Raw genomic sequence first — 21,070 nt, 5'->3', positions numbered from 1 at the left:
GGCCCGCCCCTTTTCCTTTCCAGCCGTCCGTCTGCGCTCCGCCGACTGAGGCCCAGGCGGAGGCGGCGCCGGCGTGGACGCCGTGACCGCGGCCGGCAGGGGGGCGGACGAGCCCCCCGCTCTCGTCCAGGGAAGTCCTAGGGCGGCCCCCAGGGAAGGGGACCCCGGAAGACGAGCCAGAAATTGCCCTGGAGGAAGAAGCGCGGAGCTCCCGCTAACCCGCCCCTCCCTCGTCACGTGACCGCGCGGGGCGAAAAGAGGGAACCCAGGGCCGCTGCGACGCCCGGACAGGTTGGCGACTGGGCTGGGAAGGGGCGGGACGACGCGACTGAGGAGGAGTGCGCCTGCGCCTTAGCAGTTGCCGGTCCCGCCGCTTCCGGGTCCGCGTGCAAAGGCCTCCCCGGAAATGAGGTGGGAAGGTGGACCCAAGGTTCTGGGCGGGGTTGAGTCTGTCGGCCGTGCGACGTTGTTGGGGTGGGTTGTCGTAGGATTTCCCCGAGCCCTTCCAGGTTGGAGGAAGAAAAAGGGACTAGAACAAAAGTCGCACTGGGAAGAGACTCCAGTTATCTTGTGTTAAGATAATGGCATCCTTGCTGCCTGAAGCTTCGGGGAGCTGAGTATGGGATTGCCGGCGCTGCTCCCTGTCTGTGGGGTGGGTGTGGACCAGATTGTGACCGAGCTGGCTGTTTAGAGGTCTTGGAATCCGGACTTTTTTGTTTTCCCAGTTATCATCGTCGTCATCAAAGTAACAGTTGCCCACGTTTAGGGTACCTAGTATCCGAGAATTTGTAATGAGAAAGCTCCCCATCCTCAGAGGCAGCCCCCTTAAACCAGTTGTGTTTTTAATTCTGATTGCTAAAAAATTGCTAAAAATACTTACATGCTAGTTCCTGATTTCTTCTAGATAACGTTTGACTTCATACCACGATAAATGAGGATCCAGCATAGTACACCATCCCCTTCTTTATCTCTCCCTAATTTACCCTTGTAACTTAAAGCAACCTACTCATCCATTGGGTTTTAAAACTATGCACTCCGTTCTCTGTTACTTATTACATCAGTTTTTAGTAGTAATCCTGGGAATAGGTTAAGGTAAGTGAAGCATCCCCTTGGGACACAATTTAAGGGAGCACTAATCAAGATTGATAAAGGCAAGATAGTTATTACTGATCTTTCCTTTTGTCTCAGTTCCCCATATACCAGGACTAGCCACTGTTGCTACGTTTTTAATGCCCCCAGACATTAAACTATTATTTAGTTTGGCTACTGTGTTTGGATTTTACTCCTCTTGTCAGAAGCTGGCTTTCCAAATACCACCAAGGTAACAATATAAGACAAAAGTGAGGTGATGGCTTACTCAGGTAAGGGAGAGCACTACTTGGCAGAGCTTTGGCAGGGCCTCAGGAGAAGGTAAGGCCAGAATTTATGGTGAGTTGGAAGTTTGGTTTAAGGCATGTCGTTCACTTCAGGGTTGGGTAAGAACTGATGCGCGACAGTAGAAAAATGGTGGAAACGGCAAGGCAAGAGAATTCAGATCATCTCAGCGGGCAAACTGGCTATTGATGGTCAAACCATTCGCATAGGCTGGACATTCAGGAAAAGTATTTAAAGGAAAAAAAAAATGCTAATGGAAGCGTAGGACCACAAAGTCCCGTTAATGTAGGCAGTAAGATGTGGTTTGGGTTCTCTGTCCAGGCTGATTGTGGAGGTAGATGGTCTTTTCTTCATGAATACATTCACCTGTTCAGTAAATATTTAATACTGTACCAGATGCTGTGTTAGGCACAGGAGAGACTCTGAGGAATAGAGGAAACCCTGCCCTCCTGGAAGTGGTAATCTAGTGGGAGACAGAGGCATTAAACAAGTAAACAAATCCCGCTGTTTGAAATTGTATTATTCAGTAAACTGGAATGAAAGAAAATAAATGAAGCTAAGGGGATAGAGTGACTGGGGGTGGTGGAGAATGAGAATTTGGAGAGGGTTGACAGGGAAGGCCTCGCCGAGGAAGAGGAGGATGAGGTGGGGCCAAAGTAAGGAAAGAAAACCAGTTACGTGAAGGTCTGGGGAAGACTGCTCAAGTCTGAGGAAAAGCAAGTGTGCAGGTCCTGAGGGCGAGCTAGAGGAGGTGTGGTGGTAAACAAGGGCAGAAAGGTAGGCCAGGTGCCAACGCCATGTGGCATTGTGGGCCAACAAAAAGACTTTCAATTTTTTACTTTACTGATTTTTTGGAGACAGAGTGGGAGTGGGGGCGAAGGGCAGCGGGGGAGAGAGAGAGACAGAGACAGAGACAGAGATTGAGAATCTTAAGCAGGCTCACTGCTCAGCAAGGATCCTGGTGAAAGACTCGATCCCACGATCCTGGGGTCATGACAGCCAAAATCAAGAGTCCGACAACTGACTCTTAGCCACCTAGATGCCCCAAGATCTTCAATTTTAACAGGAGTTTATAATAGGAAGCTTTTAGATTTTCATTGGGGTTATGTGATCTGATTTACATTTTTAAACATTTTGTTGTGGAAATGTTCAAACGTACAAAGGTAGAAGGAATAATACAACAAACCCCATATACTTTTCCCCCAGGTCCAATAATTTTCCACTATAATTCCATCCACTTCCCTACCACATTAATTTTAAGTAAATCCAATATCCTATCACCTATAAATACTTTTAGGATGTATCTTTAAACTATTTTTAACATGATCCTAATATCATTATCACACTTGGAAATATTAGCACAAATTTCTTGTCATCATTGCAATCAATTCAATTGTTTCTTAAAAAACTATCTACAGTAGGGGCACCTGGGTGGTTCAGTCAGTTAAGCATCTGACTTCAACTCAGGTCATGATCTCGTGGTTGATGAGTTTGGGCACCACGTGTCGGGCTCTGTGGTTCCTCATCGGACTCTTACCCAGTACATGTAACATTCATTGATGATTCTTCTCTGGATACATTTTTACTCTGGTGATTGCAAAACTTTTAAAGACACAGTACACAATCCTTTTGTTTTTGTAAAATTCACTTCGTTGAGGTTACATTTAAAATTTGTAGTAATCCCCATGTGATAGAATCTTCTGAGGCCAAAGTTCAAACAACCTGATGCAATTTTTTTTTTTTTCAAATTTTTTTTTCAATGTTTTTATTTATTTTTGGGACAGAGAGAGACAGAGCACGAACGGGGGAGGGGCAGAGAGAGAGGGAGACACAGAATCGGAAACAGGCTCCAGGCTCTGAGCCATCAGCCCAGAGCCTGATGCGGGGCTCGAACTCACGGACCGCGAGATCGTGACCTGGCTGAAGTCGGACGCTTAACCGACTGCGCCACCCAGGCGCCCCCAACCTGATGCAATTTGAACTTTAAAGTTGAAGGTTCGTTGTGCAATATAAGCTAACAAAGAATTGTAACTTTACAAACATTTATGAGTCAGGGTTGGTGATCAAGCCCAGGTGGGGGACAGTGTGGTGCTCTGAGACAACATGGGAGCATCACGCCCCTTCCCACATACCTTGCTCCACACGTCTCTTCCATCTGGCTGTTCCTGACTCTTATCTTTTTATTTTTTTATTTTTTATTTTTTTTTAAATTTTTTTTTCAACGTTTATTTATTTTTTGGGACAGAGAGAGACAGAGCATGAACGGGGGAGGGGCAGAGAGAGAGGGAGACACAGAATCGGGAACAGGCTCCAGGCTCTGAGCCATCAGCCCAGAGCCCGACGCGGGGCTCGAACTCACGGAGCGCGAGATCGTGACCTGGCTGAAGTCGGACGCTTAACCGACTGCGCCACCCAGGCGCCCCGACTCTTATCTTTTTATAATAAACCGGAGATCTCTTCCAATTGTGGAGTAGTAAACATATACGATCAAGATTCTTATCCCCTAGAAGGAAACCCAAAGCTGATAAAAGCTGTAATGATCTTGGTTTTGGTTGTTACTTCTCTGTCCTTCAGTCCTACTGCAGAAATCTTAGCAATTGCTTCAGAAAAAAAAGGAAGAAGCAGTCACACTGGGTCACTATCCTTCCCATCCTTCCCGTATGGCATTTTCTAATTTCCCAGTTGTTTTTTAAAAAAGAAGAAGAAGAAGAAGAAGATTTCTCTTGTTCATACCATGGATTTTTCTCCCAGAAGTGGGTATTTTGCCTTGGGCAATGAAAAGGGAAGGCTCCCAAGTACAGGTTATACCAGTACTAGACTTCTAAAGATGTTATTTGAAATCCTGCTGAGCCACAAGAAAAGCCAGTCCTGACATACCTACTCAGAAACTCTCTTGAATGTCTGATGATAACGTAGAAAATGATTTGGTGAGCCCGCTGTGCTTTGTAAATTAACAGACATGTCTTAATAAACACATAGCAACTTTTGTTGGAAAAAAAATCAATGAGGTTAAAATTTACAAAAGCGCATCCCCCCTCCCCAGAGTCAATTCCACCGTATGACAATTCAAAAAATAATAATAAATTTAGTGATGTGGTTACTTACAGCGTATAGTATATGTGGTGTCTGAGAGCAGAAAAATTACTTTTTACAAAAGATTCTAAGTTTTCACCTTTTTGCTAGATTGGACAGAATTGTCCCCATTATTCCAAAACAGAAACCACAACATTTTCCCCTTACGGCTGACTTTGGTTTTTTTGGGTTTGTTTTTTTGCTTCTCTCTCATGCCAGAGATGATTAGGGGGCTCTCTCACTTCTGGGGACAGGAACGGCTCTGCTCCCTGGTCACAGTGATTAGAACATCGGCACTTAGGGCAAAATAGGATGGGGCCTTGGCCAGTTGCCCCTGTGCTGCTGTTCTACACGCTATCTTGAAATGACCTTAGAACATTGACCAACAACACTCCTGATGAACCCCACGTTAGAGGTCCTGAAACCAATTGTGCAAGTTTCTAGGTAACATACACTTCTGCACTAAAGCTGTGTCCTCTGGTTTTTCCAAGAATCTTACCGGGGAAGATATAATTACAAATTTCTTTGTTTGTATGTCCATTGGTGCATCCTGTCAAATAGCTGAAGCTGTCACCTTCAGGATTCCTTTGTCATTAATCCTCACGGTCCTCGGGTCATTGAACTCTGGAGTGTTCTTTTGCTCTCCCATATGCAAATGTACATATTAGATGTAAACGCCTGCTCCTTACTTTTTTTCCTAATGATAGATCTTGGAGATCTTGCCATGCAAACGCGTATAATGTGTCATCCTAAGAAGCCTGCTGAATGTCTATAGTATCATTATTACATCACTTATATAACTTGTCTTTTCTTTCTCTTTTAAAATTTTTTTTTATGTTTTTATTTATTTTTGAGTGACAGAGACAGAGCATGTATGGGGGAGGGGCAGAGAGAAAGGGAGTAGGCTCCAGGCTCTGAGCTGTCAGCACAGAGCCCCATGCAGGGCTCAAACTCGTGAACCGTGAGATCATGACCTGAGCCGAAGTCGGACGCTTAACCGACTGAGCCACCCCGGTGCCCCTTCTCTTTCTCTTTTTAAAATTACTAACAAAAACTCGTAACCCTAGTGTAACCACGAGAAAGACATTAGACAAAACCCAAACTGAAGGTCATAGTACAAAATACCTCAAAATTCTCAAGATCAAAAGGCAAGGAGAGTCTGAGAAATTATCACAGCCTAGAAGAGTCTAAAGAGACATAACAACTGAATGTAATGCGGCATTCCGGAAGGGACTGTGGAACAGAAAAGGGACATTAGGGAAAAAACTAAGGAAATCCAAATAAAGTATGTTGTTGAGTTGTTAATAACATACTGATATAGGTTCATTAATAGTGGCAAATGTGTCAGTACTAATGTAAGATGTTAATTAGAGGGAAAACTGGGTATGATGTACTATCTTTACAGGGTTGCTGGTTTGTTTTTTTTTTTTCTTTCAGTAGGCTCCACTCCCAGCACTGAGCCCAACGTGGAGCTCGAACTCGAGACCCTGAGATCCAAAAGTGAGCTGATAACAAGAGTTGGACGCTTAACCAACTGAGCCACCCAGCTGCCCCTACAGGTTTTTTTTTTTTATAAATTTTTTTTTTTAATGTTTACTTATTTTTGAGAGAGACAGAGACAGAGACAGAGTGTGGGCGAGGGAGGGGCAGAGACAGAGGGAGGCACCGAATCTGAGGCAGGCTCCAGGCTCCGAGGTGTAGCAGAGCCCAAGGTGGGGCTCAGACCCACGAACTGTGTAATCATGACCTGAGCTGAAGTCAGAAACTCAACCGACTGAGCCACCCGGGCACCCCGAAATATTTTGTTTTTTATTAAACTGCTACCCACTGGAACTAGCCTTTCCTGTGTGGCTGGTCTCGGGAACCTGCTAATCTCAGTCTTGTGTTCTGCTTGGTTTGTCAGGAATCTTCAAAAATCCACCTCTGCTCTTTGAGATGCTGCCCAAACCTGGGATCTATTACTTCCCCTGGGAAGTCAGTGCTGGCCAAGTTCCCGACGGGGGCACCCTGAGAACATTCGGAAGGTCAGAATGGTTTTTTCACATAGTCGGGGGAATGTTTCAATTCGTCACCCCCACCCCCGACAGAAAAAAACTAATTAAAATAGTTTTATTATAATTTTGTCTAGTAATTTTTTTGATGTTATTAGAAGTTTTACTTATTTAAGTAGTCTCTACACCTCACATGGGGCTCAGACTCACGACTTCAACATCAAGAGTTGTATGCTTCCCTGACTGAGCCAACCAGGCGCCCCTTGTTTAGTTATTTTATTTTTTTAATTTTTTAATGTTTATTTATTTTGAGAGAGGGAGAGATAGAGAGCAAGCAGGGAAGGGGCAGAGAGAAAGGGAGACAGAATCCGAAGCAGGCTCCAGGCTCTGAGCTGTCAGCACAGAGCCCGACGCGGGGCTCGAACCCCCGAGGCGTGAGATCATGACCTGAGCCGAAGTCGGACACTCAACCGACTGAGCCACCCAGGCGCCCCTAAATGCTAAAAAACTAGCATATTTTCATTGTACAAAATGTAGACAATCCCTAAAAGTATAAAGAAAGCAAGCAAAAACACATGTAATGCCACTTACTGTCTGGACAGCCACTGCTAACCTTTTGGTGATTACTTGACACGTTTTCATGTGTATGTACGTACATGAATATGAGAATGGGTGTGTGTTCGCACAACATGTGTATAGCATCATTAGTCATTAGGGAAATGCAAATTAAAACCCACGATGAAGGGTGCCTGGGTGGCTCAATCAGTTAAGCATCTGACTTTTTTTTTTTTTTTAATTTTTTTTTCAATGTTTATTTATTTTTGGGACAGAGAGAGACAGAGCATGAACGGGGGAGGGGCAGAGAGAGAGGGAGACACAGAATCGGAAACAGGCTCCAGGCTCTGAGCCATCAGCCCAGAGCCTGATGCGGGGCTCGAACTCCCGGACCGCGAGATCGTGACCTGGCTGAAGTCGGACGCTTAACCGACTGCGCCACCCAGGCGCCCCCTGACTTTATTTTTAAAGGGATGTCTGTCTGTCTTTCTTTCTTTCTTTCTTTCTTCCTATTTATTTTGAGAGAGAGAGCAAGCAGGGGAGGGGCAGAGAGAGAGGGAGAGAGAGAATCCCGGGAAGGCCCCACACTGTCAGTGCAGAGCCTGATGCAGGGCTTAAACTCGCGGACCATGAGATCACAGCCTGAGCTGAAATCAAGAGTTGGACACTTAACTGACTGAGCCATCTAGGTGCCCCAAGTATCTGACTCTTGATTTCAGGTCAGGTCATAATCTCAAGGCTCATGAGTTTGAACCCTGCATTGGGCTTGACACCAACAGTGTGGAGCCTGCTTGGCATTCTCTCTCTCTCTCTTCTCTCTCTCTCTCTCTCTCTCTCTCTCTCTCACACACACACACACACACACACATACACACACACACACAAAACAAGTGAATAAACTTAAAAATATATTTAAGAAAAAGCCAATGAGATGCTCCTATACACTCACTAGAGTGGCTACATTTAAAAAGACTAATAACATGGGGGTGCCTGGTGACGCAGTTGGTTAAGGGTCCAACTCTTGATTTCGGCTCAGGTCACGATCTCATGGTTCATGAGTTCAAGACCCACATTGGGCTGTTCGACGACAGTGTGGAGCCTGCTTGGGATTCCCTCTCTCTCCCCGGCTTCTCTCTGCCCCTCCCCTGCTCTCTCGCGCTCTCTCAAAAATAAATAAACTATTAAAAAAATTTAAAAAAGACTAACAAAACCAAATGCTGGAACTCCTGTACACACTCCTGGTAGGAATGTAAAATGGTACAACTGTTTTGGAAAACAGTTCGGCAGTTTCTTTAAAAGCTACACGGGGTCTCCTAAGTGGCTCAGTTGGTTGAGCGTCTGACTCTTTGATTTCAGCTCAGGTCATGATCCTGGGGTCATGGGATCGAGCCCCGCTTAGGGCTCCACACTGAGTGTGAAGCCTGCTTGAGATTCTCTCTCTCTCTCTCTCTCTCTCTCTCTCTCTCTCTTTAAAATAAAAGAAAGAAAGAGAAAGAAAGAAAAAAGATTTAAAAGGTAAACATGTATCTCATGCAGTGCCTGACTGGCTGAGTCCATAGAGCATGAAACTCTTATGATCTCAGGGTTATGAGTTCGAGCCCCACATTGGGTATAAGAGATTACTTAAATTAAAATATATATATATATGTACATATGTGTGTGTGTGTGTATATGAACATATATCTATCATGATCCAGCTATTCTCCTCCTAGGCATGTACTCAAGAGAAATGAAAACATGTCTGCACCAAGATTTGTGCACAATATTTTAATTTTTTAAAATGTTTTATTTATTTTTAAGAGAGACAGAGAGACAGAGCACGAGCAGGGGAGGGGCAGAGAGAGAGGGAGACACATAATCTCAAGCAGGCTCCAGGCTCCGAGCTGTCAGCACAGAGCCCGACGTGGGGCTCGAACTCACAGACCACGAGATCATGACCTGAACCGAAGTCGGACGCTTAACCGACTGAGCCACCCAGGCGCCCCGAGCTTTCTTTGTAATAGCCAGAAACTAGAAGCATCCCGGGTGTCCATTTGAGTGAATAAATAAATCGTGGTGTATCCACACAATGGGATACTACTCAGAAGTAAAATGGAGTGAACTATTGTAACATGCACTGATACGGATGAATCTCAAAATAAATATGCTGAAGTAAGGAAACCAGCCAACCCCCCCAAGTTACATGTTGTATGACTCCTTTTATATAAAAGTCTAGAAAATGCAAAGTAATCTATAGTGGAAAAAAGGAGACCGGTTGCCTGCAGGAGTTCCCTGGGTGTGGCATGTAGGAGGATTACAAAAAGGCAAGAGAACTTCTCAGGGTGATGAAAATGATATGTTCCTGTCTTCATTCTCAAGTGTGTACGATGTCAAATGTCAAATTTTGTCCCTTAAATGTGTATCGTTTATTGTATGTCAGTTATACCTAAGTAAAACTGGAAGGGAAGACCATATGTTATAGAGTGTTCAAACAGAGGAGGGCAAAAGGCTTGAAGAAGCACTTCCTAAAAGCGGATATACATAACAATTAGCAGTCCTACAAATAAGTGAACAATTTTGCATAGGATGATTAAAAAATATATATGTATATACACTCAAATGGACACTAAGCACATGAAAAGATCCTCAACATCATTAGTCACCAGGGAGATGCAAATTAAAACCACAATGATATGGTATTTTCATGCCCAGTAGAATGGCTAAAATTAAAAAGACTGACCATACCAAGTACTGGCAAGGATTCGGAGTGACTAGAATCCTCAGATGTTTCGGGTGGGGTGCAAAATGGCACAACCATTTTGAAAAACAATTTGGCAGTTTCTTTTTTTTTTTTTTTTTATGATTATTTATTTTTGAGAGAGAGACACAGAGCACGAGTAGGGGAGGGGCAGAGAGAGAGGGAGACACAGAATCCGAAGCAGGATCCAGGCTCTGAGCTGTCAGCACAGAGCCCGATGCGGGGCTTGAACCCATGAGGCTTGACAGATCATGACCTGAGCCGAAGTCAGACACTTAACCAACTGAGCCGCCCAGGTGCCCCTACACTTTTATTTTTTTTAAGAGAGGGAGAGAGAGAGTACATATGCGTGCAAGTGGGAGAAGGGCAGAGAGAGAGAGAGAGAGAGAGAGAGAGAGAATCTTAAGCAGGCTCCACACTTTATCCCATGACCCAGGCATCATGACCTGAGCTGAAATCAAGAGTTCGACGCTCAATTGACTGAGCCACCCAGGCACCCCAAACAAATTGTTTTTAATAATTTCAATGGTGTCCTACTGAGCAATAAAAGGAATAAACCACTGATTTACCCAACAGCATAAATGAATCTCAAAACCATTATGCTGACCGAAAGAAGCTAGACACAAAAGAATACATATTTATATGAGGTGCTTGAGTAGAAAAATTCATCTGTAGAGACCAAAAGCAGATCAGTGGGTTGCCTGGGATGGGAGATGGGGAGATTGATTTCAGAGTGGCACAAGGGAACTTTTGGGGGTGATAGAAATGTGCCAAAGCACCCTGAAATGTGGCGAATCTTAATTGGGGTGGTGGTTATATACGTGTATACTTTTGTCAACACTCTTTAAACAAATGCCTTTTAATGCATAGAATTTGTATCTTAACAATGTAGACTGAAAACAATTTTCCGACTTGTTGCTGCCATTTTTGTATCTCTGACCAGAGTCCCCTGGATTTATGGGGCTCCCGGAACCTCTTGAGCTTTTAGTGTTTGTTCTGTGTGTGGATACAAACGATCACGCTTTTCCTGACCTGCAGGTTGTGCCTCTATGACATGACTCAGTCCCGAGTCACCCTGAGGGCTCAGCATGGATCTGACGAGCACCAGATCCTGGTGTGTACCAAGCTGGTGGAGCCGTTCCAAGCCCAAGTGGACTCCATGTATCTTGTCCTTGGGGAGCTCGAGCACCAGGGTGAGTCGTGGCCTCACACACTCTTTTCACTGTGGGTCCCGAGTGGGACAGTCTTCAGTCAGGATGGGGCCTGGCTTCTGACCCAACAAGAGTCACTGGGGTTAACTTTCCTTCTAAACCAGCCCACAAGTTCAAGGACTCATGGGAAACGGATGTGATGCAGCTCAGTGGACCTGCTCTCCGAAAGTGAGAGAGGAGAGAACCCATTAATTTCTGAAGGCTTACCATGTGCTAGGCCTGGTACTAGATAGTTCGCTTAAATCTTTGTGAATCTGCCCACCGGTCTTCAACTGAGTCTTAACTGTTGCCGTTTCATAGGTGAGAAAACCAAGGCTCAGAGAGGATGGGGCTAGAATAACAGGCCAAGAAGTCAGGGTGAGAGAAATAGAAGGGAAGGAGTATCAGCAACCTGGGAGAATCTCTCCCAGGCATCAAGAGTCGAAGGTTGCTCTTTTTTTTTTCTTTTTAATGTTTATTTTTGAAAGAGAGAGAGAGCGCGAGAGAGCGTGCGTGTGTGTGCACAAGAGCAGGGGAGGGGCAAAGAGAGGGGGACAGAGCATCCGAAGCGGGCTCTGTGCGTCAGCACAGAGCCTGATGTGGGGCTCAGACTCACAGACCGCGAGGTCATGACCTGAGCTGAAGTTGGACGCTCAACCGACAGAGCCACTCAGGCGTGCCGAAGGTTGTTCTTTAAAACCTAGGTACTTGAATGAATTCTTTGCTTCGCTCTCTGGCCATTCCTGTGTCATCTTCCTTTACACAGCTGATATCATACTATGTAATGTCGTATCTGGTTATTTCGGCTTCATGTACATGGTAAACATTTCCCCAGGTTTTAAAAGTTTGTGTAGACATAGTGTTTTATAGCCATATAATATTTTATATGTACCTTGATTCACACGACCATTGCACGTGTATATTGTTTCCATTTTTTGCTCTTACAAAAATACTGTACGTTGACTGGTTAAAGAAATTATAGTATATTCAGTCAGTGGGATGTTATGCAGCCATTAAAAATGGTGTTGTAGGGGCACCTGGGTGGCTCAGTCGGTTAAGCGTCTGACCTCAGCTCAGATCATGATCTCACAGTTTGTGAGTTCGAGCCCCACATTAGGTTCTGTGCTGACAGCTCAGAGCCTGGAGCCTGCTTCAGATTCCGAGTCTCCCTCTCTCTGCCCCTCCCCTACTCATGCTCTGTCTCTATCTCTCAAAAATGAATAAACATTAAAAAAAAATTTTTTTTAAATGGTGTTGTAAATCTTTATCAGTTGACATGAAGATATGTTCATAGGGGCGCCTGGGTGGCTCAGTCGGTTAAGCGTCCGACTTCGGCTCAGGTCATGATCTTGCGGTCCGTGAGTTCGAGACCCGCGTCAGGCTCTGTGCTGACAGCTCAGAGCCTGGAGCCTGTTTCCGATTCTGTGTCTCCCTCTCTCTCTGACCCTCCCCCATTCATGCTCTGTCTCTCTCTGTCTCAAAAATAAATAAACGTTAAAAAAATTAAAAAAAAAAAAAGAAGAAGAAGATATGTTCATAATATCTTACTAAGAAAAAGCAGTTTACAGGGGCGCCTGGGTGACTCAGTTGGCTGAGTGTCCGACTTCGGCTCAGGTCATGATCTCATGGTCTGTGAGTTCAAGTCCTGTGTCGGGCTCTGTGCTGACAGCTCAGAGCCTGGAGCCTGCTTCGGATTCTGTGTCTCCCTCTCTGACCCTCCCCCAGTCGTGCTCTGTCTCTCTCTGTCTCAAAAATAAATAAACATTAAAAAAAATTTTAAATAAATAAAAGAAAAGAAAAAAAAGAAAAAGCAGTTTACAAAACAGTATGTAAGATCACATTTTTTAAGATTTTATTTTTAAGTAATCTCTATATCCAACGTGAGGCTCGAACTTATAACCCTGAGATCAAGAGTCACCTACTATCCCAACTAAGCCAGCCAGGCACCCCTAATATACATTTTTTTTGCATACATCTATGTATATGAAAGATTATTCACCGAAATGTTAATAGAAGTTATTTCTGGTGGTGGGATTGTGGGATTCTTTGTATTTTTATTAGCATTTAAAAAATTTTTTTTTTCAACGTTTATTTATTTTTGGGACAGAGAGAGACAGAGCATGAACGGGGGAGGGGCAGAGAGAGAGGGAGACACAGCATCGGAAACAGGCTCCAGGCTCTGAGCCATCAGCCCAGAGCCCGACGCGGGGCTCGAACCCACGGACCGCGAGATCGTGACCTGGCTGAAGTCGGACGCTTAACCGACTGCGCCACCCAGGCGCCCCTATTAGCATTTTATAGTGAAAACATACTGCTTTTTTTAAATCTTTCCTTAAAAGTGTTTTTAATTGATTATTTTGAGAGAGAGAGAGAGAGAGAGAGAGAGCATGAGAGAGAGAGAGCATGAGAAAGGCAGAGAAAGAGAATCCCAAGCAGGCTCTGCGATGTCAGCACAGAGCCTGATGCAGGGCTCAAACCCGCGAACTTCGAGATCCTGACCTGAGCTGAAACCAAGAGTTGGGGACACCTGGGTGGCTTAGTTGGTTAAGCATCCAACTTTAGCTCAGGTCATGACCTCACTGTTCATGAGCTCGAGCCCCCCCATCGGGCTCTGTGCTGATAGTTCAGAGCCTGGAGCCTGCTTCAGATATCGTGTCCCTCTCTCTGCCCCTAACCCACTCACACTGTGTCTCTCTCCCTCAAAAATAAACATTTCAAAAAATTTAAAAAAAATTTTTTTTTTCAACGTTTATTTATTTTTTGGGACAGGGAGAGACAGAGCATGAACAGGGGAGGGGCAGAGAGAGAGGGAGACACAGAATCGGAAACAGGCTCCAGGCTCTGAGCCAACAGCCCAGAGCCTGACGCGGGGCTCGAACTCACGGACCGCGAGATCGTGACCTGGCTGAAGTCGGACGCTTAACCGACTGCGCCACCCAGGCGCCCCTCAAAAAATTTTTTAAATAAAAGAGTCAGAGACTTAACTGACTGAGCCACCCAGGTGCCCCGAAAATGTACGCTTTTATAGCCAGAGGGTAAAAATGTTAAAAAAAAATTGTCTACATTGAGATATATTAAAAATGCCACAGTTAATACCCTTCGGCACTAATCTCTGTCCACTTTCTGATTATTGCCTCAGGCTAGTTTCCTGAACATAGAATTGCTGTATCAGAGGATACAAACACACATGTTTCTTGCTTTACATCACCAATGTCCTTTCTAAAAGTCAGGGTGGTTTTTAACCCTGGATGAAATGTACTAGAAGAAATGTTAATGTTCATGTTTAATTATCTTTGATTTCATAATAGTTAATCTTTATTCAGGCTCAAGCCTTTGAACTCACAGAGTTCCTGCCCTCCTGTTGATTTGAGAGAGGCATCAGGAAGGGGCTGCGAATGGGTACAACGGGCTTTTGCACAAATGATTTCTACTTTGCAGCCCCAGGTCACCTGAGGCTTTCTCCTGTACCCCCAGCCCTGCAGTGAATCCTGGGAGCTCTCGGGAGCCCACTGCACAGAGTCTGGGGTGCTAAGGCCTGCTTGCCAATACAGAGAGGGGTTGAAACTTAGGACGGCAGGCCAGGATGAGAGCAGGACCTGGCGTGGATGTTCAGAATTACTTGTGGGAAGAAAAATGGAAAAAAACTTGTGTAAGTTCAACCCATGTAATTTTTTTAATCTAATATTTTCAAATCAAATGTGCGCGAGTGGAATGGTAGAATGGACCTCCCTGTCTGTACCCATCACCCAGACTCAGCCGGGATCCATAGTCTACGGTTCCTGAGTCTCCACTGCCTGCATTTATTTATTTGTTTTATTGGTGTCTTTTAGAGCAAATCTGATATCATTTTGTTTACCCAGAAACACCTCACAGGTCTCTAACATTACCACAGTCATACTCAAACAAATTGACTGTTCTTGATATAATAGAATACATTTGTCCATGTTTACTCGCCTCCTCGCCATGGCTTTTTTTTTTTTTTTTTTTTTGAGAGAGAGAGGCAGAGACAGAGACAGACAGAGACGGAGGATATGAAGCCAGCTCCCCGCCGAGAGTGAAGAACCCTGTGCGTGGCTTGAACTCATGAACCATGACATCTTGATCTGAGCCAAAGTCAGATGCTTTAACCGACTAAGCCACCCAGGTGCCCCTCCATGGCTTTTTATTTTTATTTTTTTTTTCAACGTTTATTTATTTTTGGGACAGAGAGAGACAGAGCATGAACGGGGGAGGGGCGAGAAAGAGGGAGACACAGAATCGGAAACAGGCTCCAGGCTCTGAGCCATCAGCCCAGAGCCTGACGCGGGGCTCGAACTCACGGAGCGCGAGATCGTGACCTGGCTGAAGTCGGACGCTTAACCGACTGCGCCACCCAGGCGCCCCCCTCCATGGCTTTTTAAAAAATTGGTTAGTTCAGATCAAGATCCCAAGTCTATATATGGCATAAAGACTTGGGTTACATACCCCAAGTCTCTTGTAATATTTCTGGTTTCTTTTTTTTTCTTTATTTATTTTTTTTTTTTTAATTTTTGAAAGAGAGAGAGTGGGAGAGGGGTAGTGAGAGAGGGAGACACAGAATCCGAAGCAGGCTCCAGGCTCTGAGCTGTCAGCACAGAGCCCGACACGGGGCTCGAACTCATGAACTGCCTCGTGGCTCATGACCTGAGCCGAAGTCGGACGCTCAACTGACTGAGCCACCTAGGTGCCCCATCTTTTTTTAAATGCCATTTATTAGAGAACTCGGGTCTGGAATTGGCCAATTGCTTCCTCCTGGTTGCGTTAAACCTTCTCCGTCCTGCCTCTTCCTGAGGGTAGTTCAGGGACAGCACAGGGTCGAAGAGAAGCAAAGGTTCTTTAGGTAGGAATCACAGTCAATAAATGCAAGAAACTTCGAGAGGCACCTCTTTGAGAGCCCTGATGAAATAATGAATCTAGGCCAAGATCCATCTTATCACTGGCTGCTCCCATCGTTCCATGAAAGTATGACCGGAACGTTGCAAAGCCGGAGTCAGCCAGCAGCACCCACACCCGCCCGATAAGCCAGACACCGCGGAAGTGGATCGATCAGTGTTGCACCTGCGCCGTGACTCACTTTGAAAGCACAGACAGCACCACTCTCAAGTGTCTTTGCGTCCCCGCTCCCCAAAACTGAACCTGAATAATCAAGCCTCAGATCAAGCAGCAGCCTCCCTAGGCTCTGGCTACGTTACTGCTTCTCCTTACTTTCATCACAGTCTATTTTTTTCTTTCTTAAAAAAATGTTTCAGACGCCCCCCCCCCCCCCCCCGCCGGTGGCTCAGTTGGTTAAACGTCCAACTTCGGCTCAGGTCATGATCTCATGGTTCGTGAGTTCGAGCCCCACGTCGGGCTCTGTGCTGGTGGCTCAGAGCCCGGAACCTGCTTCGGATTCTGTGTCTCCCTCTCTCTCTGCCCCTCCCCCACTCACACTCGGTCTCTCTCAAAAATTAATAAACACTAAAAAAATTTTTTTTAAGTTTCCCCCAAATTTCTAATTTCTGAATAACACATGCTCATCATTGGCAACTGACACGGGAGGAAAGACAACGATGGGGGGAGAGGGGCAGAGTGTGGGCTGAACGTGGAGGTGGCCGCTGATCCATATAGACCAAGATGCTCCTGTGTGGCTGCTTTCAGACCTCCTCCGTATGTCCTGTCCCAGCCAGATTCCAAGTCCTTTGGGGCACAAAGGTCATCTAGACACAAGACAATGCCCTGTGGCAAGCTTAGCAGTTCTGATGACAGAAAAGAGGCCACTTAAGGTCACTTTCTGAAATTTGTGCACACAGCTAGCCAAGAAGAACAAAAAGGTGAAGCTATGTCAGAAACCTGCTGGCTGTGACACGTTCTTTGGGTACCATCTAAGGGCTCAAGGACTTCCTGCCCAGGGATTGAGGTTTGGGGATGTAGGCTTTCCCCCAGTGCTGCTCCAGAGTCCCTAGACTTCCTAGGCTGCAGGTGACCTTGCCTACAGCGAGAGGGCTGCCCTAGGGCCCTCGCCATAAATCCCATAAACCCCACCTGCCTGGTTTTCTTCCAGCTGTTGTTCCCTTACAAGCCTTCCTGTCGTGTTCTCTAGAACCTTCCCTCCTCCCTGAAAGACTCCTTTTTATGCTCTCACCTTCGATGGGACTTGCCTGAAACCTGGCTCTTCCCCAGGACAACAGCTCCCCTCCTGTCCCCAAGTGGCACCTGGTCAGCTTTCCAGGTCACTGCCGCCACCAGACCCGGAGAGGTGCCAGCAGCCAGCTGGCTCCTCAGGTCAGCTGTTGTGAATCCTTATCCTTCTCTGCGGCCAACCGGTTCTGCCTGCACGCGCCTCTTGCCCCACGTCTGCGTCCCATGGCCGCATCTCTGCCACCTGAAACTGCAGCCTTGCGACCTCGTACCTACCTGTCTGCTGCTCTCTCCTCTGCAGCGCCCCGCAGGACCTGTGGACCTGAGACACTCCTTCCTTTTTCTCCCACCTTCTCTGCCCTTCGCTTTCCCCTCTAGCCCCACCTCACTCTGAGGGCAGCCCCTTTGCTGGCAGAACTTTCACGCCCTCGCTTCCATCACAGTGGCCCGATCAACCCCCCGACCTTCGCCCTCTCGGGTCCCACCTGTTGATGGAGAAGGTTCGCATGCTCTGTGGATTCCCAGCATGATGGTTTCAAGGTGTCCTGCCGCACCGGGCCTTCTGCGTGTCCCAGTCAACCCACCCTCCCGTGGTCCACAACATGTTTTCAGCCACTCACCTGTCACACATCTGCTTCATCACCTCCATGCTTTCGGCAGATGACCTTGCCTCCTATGTCCCGGGTGAAATCTTAAATGACCTGCGTCCACACCCACCAGACGCTCCTTGCGTCTCGTCTGGGAGAGAGAAGGGTCCCACCTCCGTGCGGCTCAGCCCCTGTGCTGTGACGCACAGCCTGCCCTTCCGTGGGGACTTTGCTCTTCCAACTGAGTCCGTAACCTGTTCCCGCTGCTTCTTCCTTCTCAACACATAAATCCCTCAAGCTTCTTGTATATTAAAATAATAGTGTCCTGGGACGCCTGGGTGGCTCAGTCGGTTAAGCATGACTTCGGCTCAGGTCGTGATCTCGCAGTTCGTGGGTTCGAGCCCCGCATCGGGCTCTGTGCTGACAGCTCGGCGCCTGGAGCCTGCTTCCGGTTCTGTGTCTCCTTCTCTCTCTGCCCCTCCCCCACTTGTGCTCTGTCTCTATCAAAACTAAATAAACGTAAAATTAAAAAATTTTTTTTAATAATAGTGTCCTCTTCTGTGTCCCTACCTCGCTGTGGCCCTCCTTCTCTGGGCAAACTTCCTAAAAGCAGGTCTGTTTTGGGGGCACCTGGGTGGCTCCGTCAGTTAAGCACCCGACTCTTGATTTCAGCTCAGGTCATGATCTCATGGTGCACGGGTTCGAGCCCCACAGAGCGCAGAGCCTGCTTGGAATTCTCTCTCTGCCCCTCCCCTGCTCAGGCTCACTCTCTCTCTCTCTCTCTCCCCAAATAAATACACTTAAAAGAAAGAAGGTCTGTTCTTCATATCACCCCTTCCTTCTCTCCTACCCACGCCTCTACCCACTGCATTCCAACGTTGTCTTCATCCAGGCTCTGTTGCTCTGGGTTCATTAAACTTCCAAGAACTTCCCCTAAATGACTCTCTCCTTGGCCGTCTTGTGTATAAACGCCGTTCTCCCCTCCCTACAGCATTTCTTCAAATGCTTTCAATCCCAGTTACAGAGACCTTCTGCAGACGGACTGACACAGATGGACTGATGGGCTGACCCAGTTTGTCCCTTGTGGTAACCGTCTTTCTAAAGGTCACCTCCATGTTTAATAACATTTTTCATTCACAGGGAGAAACGTGTTCCTCAATGTAAATAGAGAAGGGAGCGTTTCCCCAGGCTGGCGGGAGGGAAGGGCTGATAGGCATCATGTAAGGAAAGTCCTGTGAAATCAAGTCAATTAACTAATAAAATCTTCGTACAGGTGGTTTTAATTGCAAACGAGAGCTGTGATTTTGTTCTTGCTTGTCCCGTGTCACCCTGAACATGGGCAGCTGCTCTGTGACACCTGTGTGGGGCTACACGTGTCACAAGAAAAGGTCTAGCCTTTCGGTGCCAAGTGACGTTTGCCAGGTATCCTGTTTGATTCATCAGTATCCATCACCCAGCTATTCCTGAAGTGGCCCAATTGATGAGACTCAACCATCTACAGCGATGGAGAGATCCAGACAGTGCCACACGGCCACTGCTCTCCAGGCTGTGCCCTGTCTGCAGCCCAGAACTGGGACCAGTGGAAGCTGAGGACACACAGGCAGCCTCCTGTTCCAAACAAGTTTATCTGCCGGTGCTGAAGGCTGGAATCTAGACAGTCCAACATTCTGAATTGTGCCCCCAGGCCATGTTAAATCAAGAAAGTGGTCCAGGGGGCGCCTGGGTGGCTCAGCCGGTTAAGCATCCCACTTTGGCTCAGGTCATGATCTCGCGGTTCGTGGGTTCGAGCCCCGTGTCGGACTCTGTGCTGACAGCTCAGAGCCTGGAGCTTGTTCCGGATTCTGTGTCTCCCTCTTTCTCTGCTCCTCCCCTGCTAGCACTGTCTCTCTCTCTCTGCCTCAAAAATAAATAAACATTAAAAATTTTTTTTTTTTAAATCGTCTAGGGGTACCTGGCTGGCTCAGTCAGTAGAGTGTGCAATTCTTGATCTCGGAGTTGTGAGTTCAAGCCCCATATTGAGAGTAGAGCCTACTTAAAGAAAAAAAAAAAAAAAGAAAGAAAGTGGTCTAGACTAGGAGGATGGTGATTGAGACCCTCTTCAACTCCAGGCACTTGGGACCTACAGAGCAGGTGGCAGGAATTAAGACGACAAAGGAGGGGCACCTGGGTGGCTTAGTCGGTGAAGCATCTGAATCTTGATCTCAGTTCAGCGCTTGATCTCAGGGTCCTGAGTTCGAGCCCCACGTTGGGCTCCACGCGGGGTGTGGAGCCTACTTTATGAGACTGACGCGCTGCCCACTGCACTAAGAAGGCAACAAGTGGAGCCTACTTAAAAAAAAAAAAAAAAGACAACAAAGGAGGGAAGTAGAGGGTACCTCGATCTGGCCCTTCTGCCATGCAGAAGTGGGATTTTCAGGCTATCCCCTCAGTTCCAGACATGTGCTAATTGTGGTGTGGCAGGGCCACAGTTCTGAAGCCCTAGAAGGAAAATTACGGGGACCCCACGCGCCATCCCTCCAACTCATCCTGTTAAAATTCAGTCCTGAGAGCAAGGCCAGGGGAAACAGCTGGCATGCATCCGGAAGGTGACCCATGTGTCAGCCACTGCCAGTGCCTTGTGCTTGTGTCTTTCAGACGGAGGCTCTGTGGTGAAGGCCCGGGTGCTGACTTGTGTGGAAGGAATGAATCTGCCCTTGTTAGAACAAGCCGTCCGGGAGCAGAGGAGGTACCAGCAGGAGAGGGACAGCAGCCAGCAGCAAGCGACAGTGCCTGACAGCTGTCCCCCCCAAACCTTCCCTGAAGCCAAGCCCCCTGGAGATGCCAGAGCCACTGCGGGGAAGACGCAGGACCTTCCCCAGGAGTGACAGCCTTTGTCTGGAGCTGGAGAGAAGGGGTGGGGGTGGGGTGGGGTTGCTAATTTGGATTGTTCCAGACACCCTGTGGGAGGCTGCACTGTGGGGTGCTGGGGCCTGAGCCTCGAGTGGGAATATGGAGGGTTCTGGAAAGTCCTCATGAATAAAAACCCCAGTGGGGGGAGACCTTGTGTTGTGTGCACGTGGTGCAGCGCCGGCGGGGACCAGGAGGGGGAGCCGGGGAGCCGGCAGCCTGTTAGCAGTGAAGCTCCAGGAGCACAGGGTTTCTGGTGAATTCTGGGCTGCGGTTACCAGGGGGTGGTGCTGGGGGTCCCCAGGGCTCGGGTGGGGGTCCCAGGATGCAGGGGGGCTGTCCCCACGGAGGTTCTGCCCTCACAGGAGGCTGAGCGTCCCCAGACAGTTGAGGCCCAGCCCCTCACCCTGGCCTTGCGGCCTAGAACACGACTGTGGCTTCAGAAACCCTTCCGGACCCCTGACCTCTGCCCTGAGCTGCCCTGACCTCTCCCCCGGCCCCTCAGGCCACCCTTCTGGGTAGCCTTCGCCCCCAGAACCTGGG

General features: G+C 47.3%; 1 protein-coding gene across 8 annotated transcripts; it reads left to right on the top strand.

The window, feature by feature from the left end:
- The first annotated feature begins 10 nt into the window (after positions 1 to 10).
- On the top strand, positions 11 to 20,684 carry TEN1 (TEN1 subunit of CST complex). 8 transcript variants are annotated; one of them, XM_047081360.1, is made up of 5 exons: positions 11 to 291; positions 5,887 to 5,946; positions 6,350 to 6,470; positions 10,768 to 10,922; positions 20,276 to 20,684. In XM_047081360.1, exons 3-5 carry the CDS (start codon positions 6,382 to 6,384, stop codon positions 20,503 to 20,505), a joined length of 474 nt encoding a protein of 157 aa, XP_046937316.1. In that variant the 5' UTR covers positions 11 to 291; positions 5,887 to 5,946; positions 6,350 to 6,381; the 3' UTR covers positions 20,506 to 20,684. The 8 variants fall into 8 exon arrangements, with proteins under 8 accessions (XP_046937316.1, XP_046937315.1, XP_046937311.1 ...); XM_047081359.1 differs by having other exon boundaries at positions 5,884 to 5,946; XM_047081355.1 differs by having other exon boundaries at positions 12 to 291; positions 5,887 to 6,005.
- The last annotated feature ends 386 nt before the right edge of the window (positions 20,685 to 21,070 follow it).

Source organism: Lynx rufus, unplaced genomic scaffold (genome assembly GCF_022079265.1).
Source record: "Lynx rufus isolate CCGP_SWC_20201006 ecotype Redwood Valley unplaced genomic scaffold, mLynRuf1.p SCAF_18, whole genome shotgun sequence".
NCBI classification, from domain to species: Eukaryota; Metazoa; Chordata; class Mammalia; order Carnivora; family Felidae; genus Lynx; species Lynx rufus.
Note: the sequence above shows the minus strand (reverse complement) of the source record. Positions and strands in the feature narration are given on the sequence as shown.